This window comes from Fulmarus glacialis, unplaced genomic scaffold (assembly GCF_000690835.1).
Source record: "Fulmarus glacialis isolate BGI_N327 unplaced genomic scaffold, ASM69083v1 scaffold28178, whole genome shotgun sequence".
Taxonomy (NCBI): Eukaryota; Metazoa; Chordata; class Aves; order Procellariiformes; family Procellariidae; genus Fulmarus; species Fulmarus glacialis.
This window is the reverse complement of record NW_009226772.1, coordinates 5,713-22,369: the sequence shown is the minus strand read 5'-3', so window position 1 is coordinate 22,369 and position 16,657 is coordinate 5,713. Positions and strand designations below refer to the sequence as shown.

The window sequence follows — 16,657 nt, the reverse complement described above, 5'->3', positions numbered from 1 at the left end:
AGCTATTACTTTATCTCCTCTTCCATAGAAGCACATGCATGACAGTAACAGAAGGAAGCTGAACATGAGGCATATTTTTTTCAAACTTTTATGATCTTGCTGCACTGTTTCATTGTTCAAGTCAAGCATCATAAGAGAATGAAAATACTATTTTAAATGAAAGATGTTGTTAGTGGAAGTTGTGTTATAAGGTGTCAAACATCTAACGTCAAAATCTTGGACTGATGCTGCTGTCCCTTCCCTTATACCCTTCCAGCCCACTTCCCCACTGCATATCTTTAGAAATGCCATTTCCTTCAAAGCCAAGTTAATAAGGCCTTAAATGAAATATCTGTGTTCAAAAACCCTAGCTTGGAACTGAAACAGATCCTGCTAAGCAGTGCAGAAAAACTGAATAAACAGAAATATTTGCAACATCATTTTTCTACTTATAAGTGTTTTGTTTTGTTTTTCCCAAAATAAGAAGACATCCACTGCAAACTCCATTTTGGATGCATACACTCCAGAGATTCATGTGCATGAAAAGTTCAGTGTGTCCTATCAGCTGGAATTTGCCAGCTCCCCACAAACCCTGAGAGGTTCTGTGGAAGTTGAACTCTTCTCACCAATTGTACAGTGAATCTTAAAAACCTGTTCCTTACTTTTTCTAAGCAATGATTAAGTTAGGGGAAGGATCTAGAAAGGTATCATACCCTTCTGAAGTGTTTACCCTTGCAGAAAAGCAAGGTATGGTCTTGTAAATGTATCCATCGTGTTTCAGAGGAATTTTAGCAAATCTCCTCAAAGGTTTTGTACTGTAAATACAAAAAGAATTCCATCAACTAACTTCTATGGACTTGGCTTGGCCCACAAGAGCCCACAAGAGTTTCCACAGTAAGGAACATGCCATATAAAAGCTAAGTGTTACTTACATACTACATGATGCCAAAAAATCCAATTTCAACTGTAATTAATAGGTGTTAAAGACATTAAACATACCAGCTTCTACATGAAACAGACCAATAACTGACCATATTTGCCTATTTTGCCAAATTAAACATATTTTTTCCATCATCTGTATTTACATATGTTCTGATGAGTTTTAGCTAACAAACACAAATTTTGGGAATCCACATGTCTATCGCATGTCATATAATACTTGTATTAAATCCATAAGTCATATCATACTTGTATTAGAAGTATATGCAATGTGCCGAAAATGCCTCAAAAATAAAGAAACTTTGCACAGGAAATTACACGAACAGCCTGCTATTCAAGAATCCTACATCATCCTGAGTATATACCTCCTTGTTTTCTGCTTGGAGTATTTTTTCTACAGCTTTATCATGGATGCAACCAGAAAGAGTACTGTGAACAGTAATAATTCATGTAAGCAATAATATTGTTTCCTGCACTTTCAGTTGGTTAAAAGGAGGACTATCCTGAGGCAAAATACACTCTTGAATTATATATGGGAAGAAACATGAGCACTGCAGTACAGTGCAAATTCTGAATCGCCTGAATGTCTTTTTTTTTGTTTACATTGGAAATCTTTTAGACGGACAGGCTTTTAGAGGAGATTAAGGATGGAATTTACAGGAAATTTTAAGGGAAGACAGTGCCTAAATCCTTTGAATTTTAATGGGGGAGTCGTGCCTCTTACAGAACTATTTAAAAAAAAATTCTATTCTGTAAGGCAAAACTGACACAGAAGACTCACATAGCTATCTAAGCTCAATAAACCACAATTTAAAGGGCAATTTTCTGAACATTAACTTTTCACTGACTTTAGGCTTAATCTTATGATTTTTTTTATTTTAAAAATTCAGAAGATATTTACATTCCAGACATCCTGCCAGCAACAAGTGGAATACATCCTGTTACGCATGTTTCCTATCAACATAGTAAAAGATCAGGGCAATCATTTGAAATCCTTCGATTTCACTGCCAAACGAAATACTATGAAGATTAAGCATCACTACAAGCAAACAGAGGATGTCAACAGAGAATTTTAAGCTATTTGACACCCAGTATTAGGACACGTACAATAAAAATCAATATAAGTTACTTTACTACTCTCCTACTTTGCCATGCTGCTTATTTGAAAGCCAGTGGGCTTTCTGAAAGAAGAGCTTTTTCATAATTATTAAAATGTGATTCTTGTAAAAAGTGTTACTAACAAGTGGGAATTTTTAAAATAATTGCGTGGAATTTCTCTTCCCCATATTTATATTCATTCTTTGAAATATATAGTACTGAAAGCCAGATATTAACTTCACTTTGACAAACAGAATACACTGAAATAACTGAAGAAAATACAGAAAAAGAGTTTTAGCTCTAAAATAAATTTAAATTTAAAGTTAGATTTTTTTTAATTTTGATTCTCCAATTACAAGACAGTACCTAAACAACAGTTACATGTGAGTTTTTTTTCCTACAGTTTTAGAGTTAGATCTTTAAAAAATTTAGTTATAGTTATTTCTATAGTCAATATGAGTGATAATGTACAATAAGTTACAAGGAGCAAGTTGAAAAACAGATCCTGTGTTTTCAACTGCTGAGCAGGATATGAAGTGCGAAAAAATTCAATAAACAGAAAAGACAAAATGTAATATCTTCAGAATTCTCCTAAATAAGAATACCTCTTCTCCCCAGAAAAACAGATTCCTAGAACTGGACAGTAAATTCCTTATGACAGGGGCCAGAGTACAAAAGGACTGACTTAGACTCTTGCCAAAAGAAATAAAAAGATGAAAAAAATGCTGCAATACCTATAGAAAAGATTGAATATTTGGGTCTATAAATTGGAAAGCGAATGAAGTGCACCTTTGTAAAGGTAACATGAGAGGTGCTATCACATTTCTAAGAGAACGCTAGCTGACTCTTGCTGTGGAAAGGCGACATTAAAGTACAAGGAAGTTACTTGTATACAATATCAAAGATGCCAATTATTTTAATTATATTGTTTATACAACAAAGCAAGAGCTTTGTGATTGTGTGTGATTTAGTCTATTACTATACGTATCCTGTACACTAAATATTACTGCTGAAAAATTGTTTGTCTTAGCTCCCTATGCTCCTTTTTCTTAGAACTACAACCAACCATTTCTTCTGTACATGTCAAAATACCTAGCTTCACTGATGCAAAAGCCAAAACACCCAAATCCTACATCCAAAATTCCGTCCAACGAGGTAAGAAAGCTCATCTTAAGGCTTGTCAAAAAGTTTTTATTATTAGTGTTAGGAGTAAAAATCTGATGTTTCTATCAAATAAATGCAGTGTAGATGTGCCAAGAAAACTAGAATAAATACCTAGTTGACTGGAAATTTTCAAGTTGACAAGGCAACTCTGCTATATAGCACCATATATAGAATTTGTTGGAAAAACTAGCTAGCGTAAGGACTGAATGCTTGTTGTTGTGCTTCTTCAGAAGTGTATACCTTTTGATAGCCAAAATAATAATTTTCTAAAATGTTTTTCATATTAAATTGATGTCATAAGCTTTCTTAGTGCAGAAAAATAAAGAAATTATTCATCAACTGTACATGTAAGTAATCATGGGATACAATACTTATGAAGAATCTATATGGTCAAAAAAAGTACTAAAATTCACCCTGATCTGCTTAGATTTATCAAATTACATTGCATAGCTCAAAAGATAGCTTCTCATCAGTTAAGTTCCACATATGTACAGTATATTTGATATCAAACTTAGCTAGAGGGTATACTGAAATATTACACTAATTTGTGCAGAGGAGCTGACATGATGTACAATGGCCTAAAGCTAGAAGTTGAACCCCATGGGGAATGACAAAACACACTTTCAACAAACGCCTGATGTATTAATAATGGCAATCCAGGATTTTTTTTGTCAGTTAAATTGCTTGCAAGGACACATGTAATTAATACCACATACTGACTTTCACCACTCTTAAGAAACCTTATACTTTGGAAAAAGAATAGTTGCTTTCTATATTGACAGTCTGCTCTTTTCTGTTACCAAGCCTTACCTTAGAAAAGGTAATTTTATTTTAACAGTTCACCAATCCTAAATAAAATCACCAGGAACTAACATGCACCTGTTCACACAAAGAGCAATTTGCATGGTATTAGTTTTCTTGCCTATCATATCTGAAAGATATGTTTCATCTTAACTTTCCGAGTTTAAAAATCTGTATTTAAATTAAGCTAAACACCCTAGGCACACTATGGGAATTTTACGTGCTTTTGTTCTTGAAAACCATGTTCTACGCATTCCAGTAGGTTTGGAAAGAAGTAAGTTTTCCAGCTTCCAGGAATTACTCTTGGTCTTAAACCCACAAGGGCACAACAGTTCCAACTCCCTGCATCCCTTCGACCCAAAGCTTCTATTACACTAACACCGTTTATTAATAGAGCATGGGTAAGCAGAAAACACCCTAACTTATCTCCCAAGCCACAGCTATTTAGCCTAATTTGATACCTCCAGTGATACTCAGAGGATCGGGATTTAACTTAAGAACTATGTGGTTTCAGAAGAAGAAAGGAAAATTTAGATGTTAGAGTAAATAATGATTTATAAAAACACATTTTTCTACACATTGCTTCTCTACACATGCTGATGTTCCATGACACCTCTATCTCCAATTGACACAGAACGTAGTCATACATACCACAGTTTGGTGGTTAACTTGAATCACTTCATCCCCAGCATGGATTTTCTTGCACCGATCTGCAGGTGACTGAATTTAAAATAAAAGAGATGATAAAGAATACAGTTCTTACTGGTCATCATCTCTCTTTCAGCAGTATGATTGCTAAGCTATGTAAATCAGGTTAGACTGATAATGACATTCTACTGTGAAATAAAGAATTAAAGAAATATTTAATAAATCAATTCATTGTTGTTGGAGAAAAATAATCTGTACTATTGTACACAATACAATCAAATGTTCAGAAAGGTATGAATATTTTTTTATTAAAGGGTAACCAAGTCCTAAGGATTTCTTTTTAATTTCATGCTGCCAAAAGAGTTCTTTAACCTGCCTGATATCTCTTGAGCCTTGAAATTTTGAACCTATCAAGACTAACTGGCAATTCCTCAAAAACAAACTTCACAATATTGCCTTTTTATTCTACAATGTTTCAATATGTTGCAGAGAACTTCAGTAAATTACTGTTCTTCAAACAGTACACAAGGAGAGAGGATCAGGTTAGGTACCAGCTAGGAAGATCATATAAGTTACATGGTAACTTAGTTTCTGGGTCATTATTAGGGTGAAAGAAATGCAACCAGCATCAAAATCCTACAAAGATCACACTTTCAGAAAGCAAAGTAGTTTTCTTTTTTGCTTTTGCCTCAAAAAACCACCCCAACAACAACAACAAAAAATCCAAACTAAAAACACCACAACAAAAATCCCAACCCTCCCCCATAAAGTGACATCCCCCCCCAAACTTTCCCTTCTTCTGCCTTCTATATTTACAGTAGACCAACTGTTTTCTGAGGGAAATACCCCTATGTTTAGAGGAAAATAAGTTCCTTCAGCTTTCCACAGAGTGACAACGCTTTGATTTTTCTCTCAATACTGTGGCTGCCAGCCTATGAAGGCACTTAATCAACTTATAGGTATAAGGTGAGACTGACAGTTTGAAAAAAAACGAGTTGCTCAGGAGCAGGTTTCTGAAAAGCTACTATGAACTTTACAGAAAGGAATGAAATTAAATTCATTTTCAGGTGAGATAACAGTTCATCTAGAGAATATGCTCCAGGCCTGAAATGTGGACTGTTTGTAATAACCTATGTACCACATCCCCATTCAAAATATATGTCCCATAGCTATACCATGACTTTTTAGTACAATTCCACATAATTCATGGCCTAAGTTAAGGACAGTCTTTAAATGGAAGATATCCAAGTGACCCAATGAAAGAAGGGTCACTCATGATTCAGTCCTAGGAGACATTGCTCAGAACATCCTAAATCAAGCTGGGCTGGTAAAAGTGTAATTTTACTTACATAAAGAACAGCAGCCTTGACTTTTTGGCACTATTTCAGCATTAAAGGCTGAGTGACTTGGGGAAAAATTTTAACACTGGTGATTATGTTCTAATGATCTATCTTCTGCCTGCCATTTCACTACTCACGCTTACTCATTCATACCTCTAACAATCTTTATAACCCTCCTATGTAATACTGCTATTTTAGCTCAGATGTAGTTACACCTAAGACTTTCAAAACGTCAATGCAAGTGAATCTTGTGTCATTACCCTTGAACTCTACAGGACTGTATTATGATACAAACTTTCTCCTGTATTGACTTCAGCACTTGCAGCTTAAATCTTGATAAAACAGGTATTTTGTGTAGCAGTTTGCCAAGCCAGTAAATATGGTCTGAGAATCTTCAAATTGGAAAAGTCTACTTTAAAAAAACTCATTGCAATTATGCCTCGAACACACTGCAAGGTCAGGTAAAAATCATTTCTACAGGAGCCTCAAGGCTGTGGTCTTATGAACAGGTTGCAACTCTTGTTCCTTACTGGTTTTTCCTCCCAAGTAAAGAATAGAGACCTTGCTGTAAAGAAATAGTATCTTTTATCATCACTATTTAAGGAAAGCAGAGGAGAATTGATAAGCTCTTTCTTTTTTTAGATGTATATGCTGATCACTAAGCAAAACATCCATTCAAGAAGTCCTACTAGGAGGAACAAAGTGTGTCACATCACAGCTATATCTTTATTAGCTGGTAATTTGGTTCAACAGGGAGTTGAACAACAGATGGAAGTACCTGTCGCTGAGGCTCACTCATTGATACCATACAAGGTATTCAGAATCTGCTTATTATTCTTCAGAATAGATTTAGTTTTAGGCTAAATGTTGTCTTTATCCCATTCCCCCAGTATACCCACACTGTCTGAAAGACCAGTTTAGACCCCCTGGAGCACATTTGTTGCCTGTCCAGAGTGGAGATTTTCGTGTTATTTCTCCTGAAAGGCTTCTCTTCCCTGAGATCTAAGGGCAACCCGCAAACTCAACCAGTGCACAGTAAGTGGGGACACTGGGAGCACCCCCTTCAAAGTTACACTCCTGCTGGAGATGCACCGTATGCTATTACTTTAGAAAATACTCTTTTCTATTGGAAAACCAAATTAAAAAATGGCCTTATTTGAAGAATGCATTTGTTTTGTGAATTAAAAGAATCTCTCCAACATGGTCTAAAAGAGCTACTCAACAAGAAAGCTGTAATCTCTTGCTGGACCAATACACCTTTTAGATTTGTTACTTCCAAACAAAAGAGAGAAGACGTGAACCAGAAAGCTCAGCTTGCTCTAATGCTACAGGACCACCAGAGAGAAGCTCTTATGGGGCAGTGACCTGTGAGGAACCCTGCTCTCTCACAGCTCAAGTTTCAGAGCTCAGCTGCTTTGAACTGATGAACTGCAGGGCCGATGTGTGGGAGAGATGACTCCTAATGCTGAACAGCAAAATCCAGACTCCAATGGGCTTTGTAGCTGGACATCAAACACCTCGAATGGCAAACAGAAAAAGCAAAACTGTGGTTACAAAAACTACTATGTTATGTTAATGCGGCTAGCACTGCCATGCTACTGTATTTATTAAAAAGACAAGTGCTTCTCTGTCATCTTTCAGGAAAATGTCAGACAAAAAGTTGTGCCAATATCTCACTTGGAGGAGCAGAATTGGAAAGAAGGCAGCCACAAAATTTTGTTCAAAGGGAAGAGAATTTGGATCCTTACTGTTTCCTAGAAGTTAAATTGTATCACAAATAGTCAACATGTCAACATCAACAGGTCAGATCACATCTGCACTATCACGACCTTGCTCTGGCCATGCTGCTTAGATGTTTCTCCTCCTCTTCCCACCTATGAGAATCCTACCTTTTTTTTTTGTTGTTGTTAAAGGAAGCTGTGCAGCTGTATGTTTAAAAGCAGGAGACACCTTACTTTCTCTAAGGCGTTACTCATTTTCACAAACGCTTTAACACACAACAGGTTTTTCCCTAGATAGCAGACTGCAGTTTCTCGGTCTGCTGTGAGCACCTCCAGGGTGATACAGTGAGTGAGAGAGTCAGTAACGAAAGCAGAAAAGTCATCACGACTGAAGCTTCCTGATGTGGCTTTAAATTATATTCATGAATCACAAAAGATAGGAGTTTTGAGGGAATGCATTAAGATTTTATTTTTATCTTTGCCCCTGGGAAATTAAATCCAATATTAGTAAGTCATGCAGACAAATGGTTCATTTTTTAATCTGAAGAAATTCAACTGTATAAACCATCCTCTTTCTTTCATATGTTTTCTAGATTAAACTTAACTATGGCTCTGTTGTTTTTGTTTAGTTTTGCTAATTTCACTGATGATATCTGTAGCTGTAGGTCTGACTCCCTAGAATTTTGATTCCAAGGTTGGAATTCCTTACATTTTCCTTATTCTGAGACAGGTGGCATTCACGGAAGTTCTACAACAGATATTATCTATTGGGTATAATCCATGGATATCCTGCCCACAGCAGAAGAAAAAAGAAAGAAGAAAGGCTATCAGATTGCAGTTCCTATGAAGGGATGAAAACAGTATTGCTATTTTATTGAGATGTTAACAGAACCTCACTCCAGATCAGAGGCTGTAGCTGTAAATACCATGTAGGTAGTTTGCACCTTCCACAGTATGACACAGTAGCAGGATAAAACAAACATTTCTGGCAGCTTCATTTTCAGAAAATGCCATCAAAATCTTTGAAAGGAATTACCTAAACCATTATGGAACAGTTCAGTTTTGTTTAGTGGTTTGTTCCATGTCCACTGAAGACTATGGATAGAAGTCCTTCCCCGCAAAACGATCATTTTGCTTACTTCCTAACAGACAGCCAGTTCTCTAAATATGGTGTACAAGGAAAGGAGGTTGTATTTCAAAGGCAGTTGAAAAGTAGTCTATTATGTTTTGCTTGCTGTTTAATACCTTCAGTGACAATTAGTACACCGGTAATAAGTGTTCCTTTCTATAAGCATTACTCAGAAGTTCATGCAGAAATGTATGGTTATTTCTCAATGTGAAGGGGTGTCCTCATATCCATGCATTTATTTACTACAAAATAAAGCCTGATAGATGGAAAATATAAAAGCTGTTTGTCTAATACTGCAGCAAACTCCAGTGTATCAGCCTATACATAATAAAGACATTTATCTTTTATTCACAGAGCAAGGTAACTCCAAGACAGCTACTTCCTATCTTGATCAACTGCAGCGTTTTAGGTGTCTGCAACAACAAATCAAAACTGATTCCCCTGGTCCTCAACTGGGAACAACTCTTTCAATTCTGAGGTAAAAAAGCACAAGCGTTTCTGCTGTCCAACATGCTCTTGGTCCTCAACAGCCAACTAGCACACTTTGGCAAGCAAAATGTAGTCTATAGCAAAGAGAAAGCATAAACCACAGGTAAGGTCAAAAAGGCTTCCAGGCCTGAACATACAGTATTAACAATACTTACATTTTCTGTTGTTCCAGTAATTACATGGAGACCATCATATGTTGATTTAATGTACATACCCTAAGAAAAAGACATCATGGGAAAGAATTTTTAAAGTGTTTCACAAACCATCACCATCCAAACATAACTTGCATATCTCTAAAAGAAAAGCCTTTTTTTTTTTCCTTTCTTTTCTTTTTTCTTTTTTTTTTAGATTTGTGGACTTTTAATATACGCCACGAGGAATTTGTCTCTGGTTAGGAAAGTGCTTTCTGATACATTTCGAGAACAACAGCCCAAATTATTCTGGCCCTAATTAGCAACAGCAAACTAAAACTTTTACCACAGTCATCTCCATAAATACTCCCCACTTTTTTTAATATACTCCTTCAACTACAAATATAACAACACCTGATTACAAAAAACCCAGAATTACAAATTGCCTTAGGATGACCAATACTTCCATTTTGCTTTGGAATCTACAGAAGACTTCAAAAGATCTGGAATCTCTGGTAGGCAATGCTGCAAACATAACTTTCAAACTGATAACCAATGCTCTGAAATGTGCCTGCAAAATGGCTCTAAGACTTTCTGATAGCCTCACTCATCTCAGTGAAGAGGTCACCTATAAAACTCAATGATGAAAACATAAAAGTTAACTTTGTTAGCTATCCCACTTCTTTCAAAAATATATGGAAAAGGAGGGATAGCTTATGAACAGAAAGAAGTTCCTGCACGGGTCTTTTCATCAAGTCATAATTCAAACATTTTAACAGCATCCACTAAGACAGTGAGAGAAGAAAAAAGGAGAGAGAATTGGCATACACTGAGCATTCAACAACTTCTGAGGAATCTCCTTTCCCCCAATCAATTCATAGAAAGCAGGTAAATATTGAGCACTTGAGTAAACATTATCTCCATAACCTACTTTTTCTCCTTTTAATCAGAGCGCCACAAAGAAGTCTGTTCCTAGCTGAGGAACAGGGGGCATTCACTGGTGATTAAGTATGGTAAAGAGGCAAAGAAGACGTATCAGTTGGACTAATCCAATTTGGGACCAGAACTCACAGACGTCTTGCTAGTGGGGACAAGGAAGTACCCCCCACTTAACAAAGTGGATGATATGCCCAGTAAAAAAAAAAGGGACTTTATGAGTTTCTCAGGAGAGGGGGCTCAAAACTAAACTCCTATTTTGCTCTGCACAATACGTAGCAGTTATGGCATCAAATCCAGTTGTCATGTTGGACTGTCACAGCTAGAAGAGAACAAAGCAAGAATCTGCTCGTTACTACACAGATAGGAAGCCTGTAGCATCATTCTTCAACTTCCAGCTCCTCTATGCACCTTCAGCAATTTTTCCATTGATTGGCTCCATGCACGTAGTTCCCTGCTTAATTCAGTTATCTCAAATACAGAATGGCAATTTCTTATACATTTATCCTCACAACACCCCTGTGAGGTAGGGAAACACTAATATATACACATTTTAGAGACAGAATAATGAGCCACACAAGAGGCTGAGATACATTAGTATCTGTTATTTAGTACTCATACCTACCCCAAACCAACAAAAACCAAGGCCTAAATCCTTCTCAGGATCTGGATCTAAGTGACCTGACTATACACCCTGCAACATGGCAAGAGCTGAAATCACGGTGACTTCACGCTGACAGGAGCTATGAGTCAGGTCCCCATACTGAGCAATTTCTGAAAAAATTCTCGTCTTTGTTTTTATTGACAGCGAGTTACTGCTTTCAACTTAAAATGTCAGGGTAAAAGAAGAGGATAAAGTCTCATACTTAATGGTTACACAGTGTTTAGTTTTGTGCAAAGCATTATTCTGAAGGATAGTAAGGTCATCGTGGCGGAGTGCAACTCATATCTAATCCAGTCTTTTCTAGAAATTTAAAAGACTTTGAAGAAGCAAAAGAGGAGAAAGAATCTTTGCAGAATTTTCTTTAAAGGCTAAGATCAAGATTTGGCACGCATTTGGAAAGAGAGGTAGGAGGGAAGCTGCAAAAAAAAAAAGAATATTATTTTTATTCCAGAGGTGCAAAATTAATAAATGTTACACTAGTACTATGCCACATTAATTTTGCAAGAGCCAACACAATTCTGTTTACAAAACAGCTTTTAAATGGGGAGAGGTAACATTTTGCAACAGAAAGATGAGCTATGCTTTCACCCACGTTCCACTGTGCCTTGTTTAAAGTGAACAATATATGGGAAATGGTACAGAGAAGAGAATGTTTCTGGCTTATTGTTTGATCTGGAATGGAAATAAGAATACTATAGATATTTACAAGTTTTCCCCGCTCTGCGTCCTTGTGGCTGCACAATATCAACAGTACTTTTAGTGATCAAGAATACAGGGGAGATTAGTGTGTGTGCTGTTCATTTGTACTGAAACAAATTGGCAGATACACCTCTTAGGTATACAAAGATAACATCATGGTCCCTATGAATTTACAAGAATCAGTTAGGTCAAATAAAAGGAAAGATAATTTGGTTAATATGATTAAAATAACCATAAGGTAACCAACCCAGGAATCCAGAACAAATGTACACCTAGACTAAAGATAGGGTAACTCATGCTTAATTACATGCCAGCTTGTCCTTCCTGGTCAGTTATGGGTAGAAGTCTAATTTCAAACCATACATTTTATTTTGCTGCAAAATATTATTCAGTTAAGGGTTAGAAAAGAGACCTTGTACCTTTGATCTTTTTTTTTCTTTCTTTTCTTTCTATTTTTTTTTAAAAATGAAAACAGAATCTGATATACTTTTAACATATTTTATGCAATGCTGGATGGAAAAGAAAAGAAGACGCTGGTTCCATTTTATCACACACATATAACTGAATTTTTACTCTTTCACTGTGACATCATCTTAATGGAGTCCCCCAAAGTTGCACGTGCCTCTTTAACCCCAAGCAGTTCTCAGAGCCGTGTTCATAGTTTTTTCCCAGCTCCCCCAATATTTCAAGCCAAATAACTCAGAAGAAATATTAGGAACAGCAGTACACCAGACTCGTGGAAAATACTTTCTAGCTAGGCAGCCAGCAGTGCACCTTTAACCAGCTGCCACACTCTGCTGTATCTATGACTTGTATTTTATGAGTGCTTCTTCACACAACAGGCTCATTTTGTGTTTGATTCAGCAGGCAAAGAGGAACCCAGAATAGTCAATCTCATGTTCTGGTGTATTCACCTCTGCATTTTTGAATCTAGCAAGCTAGGTGAACGGCTGCTACCTGAAATCATATCATACTACCTGAACTGACTAGGATCAAAATGATAATATGAACAGGAAAAATTGAAATTCAGGATTAACCCTTGCCACAGTTCTCCGACATTCTGTTCTATATTAAAAAAAATAAAATAGAAAGGGACTGTTGAAAAAAAACTTCCCAAGGAAAAGTGGTAGCTATAACTTGGTTACCTGCTTTTTGGCTAACAAAAAGCATATGGTATTGTACTTCTTTACTAAATACACTCACTGATTTCAGTCAAGCAGTTTTATTTTTAAGTCTGTTTCCTGTCAAAAGATACTACCTAAGCTAGTCAGTTTTGTCTCTTTCTAGAACATCAATAGTGTAAAAACACATAAAATTAAATTCTGCTTCATGATACAGATAAAACAACTTCCAAGTCCTCAAAAAAAAAAGGAAAAAAAAAAGAAAAAAGAAGGGGAAAAAAAAAAGATGTGATTACTCATGGAACCATGCTGGTGATTGCAAAGCTGATCACATTAATCCATTTCAGAGCTTTTTAGAAGAATTTTCTACTCTGACAACTCCCTTTTCACCCTTACTTCACAACCACTGCAGGCCGTATCTCTTCCTGCAGCAACACTCACTGGAGGATACGCGTATGCAGACAGTCACATAACCACACCTGGGCAACAGACCAGGGATAGAGGGAAGAAAAAAAAAAAGCAATACCAAAACCCACCCACCCATAATGTTCCTTTACTCAGTACACAAGAGTTTCCCCACATCACACCCTAACAACATTTTCTGCTTGCCAGGTTATTTAGTCTGTTTCTCTGATAGGTGTTAACCAGTTTTAATATCTATAAGACATTGTAAACCCTGTAACACAATTACCTTTTCCTTCTGCATTAAGGTATTAGTCTGGCAATTTACATTTACCTCTGACCGATACTTACGTTTCCACAAAAAAAAAAGGTCAGACACAGTGAAGGAATTCTTTGTGCTAATTAAAACATCCTGATAGTGTCCAATGTGTTTTAAGTCATAAAAACTCCAACCATTTTCTCAATTCCGTCTTGTATTTACCATATGAGTTTAGGGAAATAGCATTGTTTTCCAAACTTCTTATTTCCTTCTTTTCTTTCCTTTTCCTCTCCCTGATTTACTTTAGCTTCTCAGATATTAAATTTGAGACATGTTAGATATTCTGCTTATGCTAGGTGACAAAAAAACTTCCCAGTTAGCAGCCATCCTTGTCCTTTTCCTTCTACTTGAAGTCCTTCCATCTTTATAGAAGATTTTATTTAGTGATTGGTAAAGTCAGCACAGAACTCTCATGTGGGTCAAATATCTACAAGAGAGTTGACATAATCCATTTTTCCACCTCCATCATTGCACAAATCCTGGAATAAGGTCCAGAAGTTATCAAGCTTCACATTCATCCAAGTGCTCCTGATGTGCAGAGGATATTCACAACTCCAAGCTCCACCATCAATTCTTAAACTGACACACTTAGCACTCAACAGGGCGGTACTGTTATGCATTCGCTGTATCTCAGTTGAAAGATTTAGTTTAAAAAACAAACAAACAAACAAAAAGCCCAACTACCCAAAAGCAACGCTTTCATACAGAGTACCAAGAGCAACCTGACAAAGATGATCTGTTAGTAAGACTGGCACTGTAACAAACTGAAAGGTGTGATATTTACCCTCCTGGCGCAAATATATCATCCTTAGTTCCTGCTCTGGAGAGCTCACAATCTAGAGGAGACAGCCCAATACAGACGCCACACAATAGTGGCATACAGGCAAGGATGAAGGGGGAAAAAAAATGACCATATCAAAATAGCATTGTATCTTTCTATAGGCTCGTATACTCCACAGTTGGTATCTTCCACTTTCAAAAAATACATAATAATAATTTTTATGACAACGACATGGTAGTGCTCAGTCAGCATGAAGACCCTGTTCAGCTGGTTCACAAATACGTATTAAAAGAAAAAACCCTGCCTTAAGAACTTCCAGTTTAAACACACAAGACAGACAAAGAGTATACAACAGAGGCACAAAGGGGGAAGAGATTCTCTATCTAATCAGCTACCCAGCAGGAACAGACCCACGAAACACATTCTTATTTACAAAAATACTGCTCAACATTTTTCAGTCACTGGGGGTTGACACCACCCTACAGAAAGACTTAAATGAGGGAAAAAAAGAATAACAGTCACGAGACAGAAAGGAAAATTAGGAAGAGCTCAGATAAAAATGGACAGAACTCCAAAAAAAGGTGGTTGAGAGAAAGGGGAAAAACATTTTCTTCATTACAGCAGAAGATAGGATTTTGAAAGGTTGACTGCAGTGAGCTGGTGGAAGAGATAAAATTACAGGAGAAAGAGAGGGAGGAGAGAATCCTGGAGGACTAGTTTGAAATGGATTCAGAGATAAAAAAGAAAGCCAGTGGAGGAAGGAAAAACAAATAGCAGACTAAAACAAAGGATGGGGCAATATTTACTCATCCAAGTGTTTGGGTTTTTTCTCATATTTTAATTGTGATTTGCTGAAAGAGTGGAAAATTAATTTAGTGTATAATTGCTGTAAATACCTTGGCATACCAAATTTGTCAAAAAACTAAACCAAAATCCAAAGCCCAACAACAACCAACCCACAAACCAAAATACTCTTCAAAACTACACCATCCAAACAACTTCAAAAACCTGCTGCAAAAAGCACAGCAGTAGTCCTTCTTACTCAAGAAAACGGAATGAGAATAACCTTGGTCAGAAGTTGCAAAAGCTATTTCATTAGGCAAAAAATGGTTAACTGTATTCTGATCACCTTCTACTACCGCCAAGAATTGTGGGAAGAGATATTATTAGTGATGCAAAGTTGTAGAGCTGTAATTGTTATCAGTGTTGTTTTTTCCCATGCAGTGAGTGTTGGATACTTGAGTAAACAAAAGATCAATGGTCAACTCTTGAACAACATGCGATGGCTGCACTGAGCCTTTAAAAGCAACTGATTAAGCATGCAGAGTTCTTGCAATAAAATTCAATAAGCTACTTCTCAGCAGTGCTGTAGAGCCCTTGAATAACTTATAAAATAGCTTTATATCCCAAAGACACTATGAAGCATATTCCAGAATTTGACAGGTTTTGTGCATAAGCCCACGCAAACTTCTTGGTTGAGTTGATCTTAGTAATTTAAATCCCTTCAGACTTCAAGATCCTAGAACAATCTGAACCATTTTTCAGAAGCTGGTATAAATGGCAAGAACTTCTCGCTCATTTCTTCCTGTTCACTAAACTCTCTGCATACATCGGTCAGCCTTACAAAATACTTCCCTGTTGGCCCAGCTGCATGAGAAACCAAACTAGCAAAAGAAATCAAACTATTTTCAGACTTTAAAATAAAAAAGGCTAAAATGTCCTATTCCTTTCCATATATACAACTTATTTTAAAAAAATTCACTTTCTCATCCTGGATGATGGGTTTGATTAACTGCGTACTTCTTACCAGCCCTTCACTTGGCTTGATGTTTGTAAGCTGGATCACTTCAAGGTGAGCAGACTGGGAAACCAGCGGATCAGAAGAGAGCGAGATAATGTGATCACAGACGCCAGAGAGAGTTTTACACTGGGAAAGAAAAAAGAAAATAAAATGTCACAATAAGCATACCATTGATAACTATTTGCATATCAATCTACAACATAAACCACTGCATTTTTAAAGTTCATATTAAATCACATTGCTGAATCTACAAGGCAGAGAGAATGAAGGATGAGGGGGAAAGGCCTCAGTCAGCAGCTCAGTACAAAATCCGTTTTCTGTGATGACCCCGAACTGACACAGCGTCAGACCAGGGAAGAACAAGAGGCAAACACTTTTGCATCTGCACAGAGAGAAAAAGGGACTGCACAAGCTGCTCCCATGCGCTCTCAGGGTTAGGTGCCCTGCCTCCGAGCTGTACTCAGGCACGCAGGGAGCGTGTGGTGAGCTCCAAGC

At 36.9% G+C, this 16,657-nt stretch overlaps 1 protein-coding gene across 1 annotated transcript in view; it reads right to left on the bottom strand.

The window, feature by feature from the left end:
- Nucleotides 1-16,294, bottom strand: part of LOC104080514 (connector enhancer of kinase suppressor of ras 2) — a gene marked incomplete at both ends in the record, with an annotated part of 48,966 nt that extends 32,672 nt beyond the window's left edge. Inside the window, 3 exons of the mRNA XM_009582930.1 lie at nucleotides 4,633-4,701; nucleotides 9,464-9,523; nucleotides 16,169-16,294. Of these exons, the coding sequence (XP_009581225.1) occupies nucleotides 4,633-4,701; nucleotides 9,464-9,523; nucleotides 16,169-16,294 (255 nt within the window). The remainder of the gene's footprint in view (nucleotides 1-4,632; nucleotides 4,702-9,463; nucleotides 9,524-16,168) is intronic.
- Between the last annotated feature and the right edge of the window lie 363 nt (nucleotides 16,295-16,657).